The following is a 1,358-nucleotide window of genomic DNA, read 5'->3' on the forward strand; positions in this document are numbered from 1 at the left end:
GCAAGAAATTCAGTAAGATTCTTATCTCCAATTAATGACCAAAAAGCCAAAAGTGGAGCTGTGGCTCAAGTGATAGAATGTTAGCCTGAAGCTTACATTTGGAGGGACAGCACCCAGGCCCTGAGTACCAGCATTCACACACATATAGGAATGCACACACACACACACACACAAATTAATTAAGAAAAGAATCTTGTCTGATTTGGGGAGGGGAATGGGGAAGCAGAGAAATGGTGGGGAGAAGGGTGGACAAATGGAGAAGTGATACTCACTAGACACTATGTTGAAAATGAACTATATAGGTTCACCATCGTGGTTACTGTGCCTTCCAGAGCTTCTCATCATGTCTTCTCACAAGACTTTCAGAATCAAGCGGTTTCTGGCCAAGAAACAAAAGCAAAATCGCCCCATTCCCCAGTGGATTCAGATGAAAACTGGTAACAAAATCAGGTACAACTCCAAGAGAAGACACTGGAGGAGAACCAAGCTGGGTCTGTAAAGAATTGCTTCAGATGCCCACATATTTATGCTCTACCATGAACCAGTCAAGCTGAAACGTCAATACTGCCTGGACTGACAGTTGGGCATTTTTTAAATTGATTTTTCTTTGGTTATTTTAATAATGGGCACAGTAATAAACATGTAATAAACATTACATTTGAAAAAAAAGAAAATGAACTATACAACTTGCAAGGGAGAGGAATTGAGAGGGGAAAATCTGGGAGAAAATGCAAGAAGAGCTGACAGAGTTAAAAAAAAAAAAACAAATGCACTCAATACCTGACTTATGTAACTCTGTACATCACCTTAATAATAAAAAATGTAAAAATTAAAACACAAAAAAGAATATTTTTAGTTTTCAAAAAAAACCTCCAAACTATAAGAAACTTATAGGAAAAAATGCACAAATAGAGCCATGAATTCATCACCCTGATTCACCAGTTTCTACTATTTTCCATATTGAGTATCTATTTCTCACTCTGCACATAAGTATATATGCATGTGTATGTGTCATATGTCATGTCAAAGAAATCTTTCTTGACACTTCTTCTTGCTCATTTTATCAAGTTTTTCCTCTAATCTCCTTTGTTCCTATATGACTTTTCGTGTCACACTTTGCACAATCTAACAAATTTCCTCTTTCATATCTCTCCAGCTATGGCATCTGGAGGGTAGTGACCAAGTTTTATTTACTTTTGCAGTTCTAATGCTTAGGACAATACTCTGCACACTGAAAATTCTACAAAAATGTTTTCTGAAGAAGTGAATGCAGAATGTGCATTTCCTTTGCTTCTTTTTTTCTCCACCAAAGCATTATATCACTGATTCATGTTTAATCTGTGGTCAATTTAAGTATT

The 1,358-nt window shown here is 36.5% G+C and overlaps 1 protein-coding gene across 1 annotated transcript; it reads left to right on the forward strand.

Moving 5' to 3' along the window:
- Positions 1-317: 317 nt before the first annotated feature.
- Positions 318-660, forward strand: LOC138806247 (large ribosomal subunit protein eL39-like). The gene has a single exon (XM_069991781.1). It carries the CDS (start codon positions 344-346, stop codon positions 497-499), a length of 156 nt encoding a protein of 51 aa, XP_069847882.1. The 5' UTR covers positions 318-343; the 3' UTR covers positions 500-660.
- The last annotated feature ends 698 nt before the right edge of the window (positions 661-1,358 follow it).

Source organism: Dipodomys merriami, unplaced genomic scaffold (genome assembly GCF_024711535.1).
Source record: "Dipodomys merriami isolate MVZ:Mamm:240054 unplaced genomic scaffold, mDipMer1.0.p SCAF_4, whole genome shotgun sequence".
NCBI classification, from domain to species: Eukaryota; Metazoa; Chordata; class Mammalia; order Rodentia; family Heteromyidae; genus Dipodomys; species Dipodomys merriami.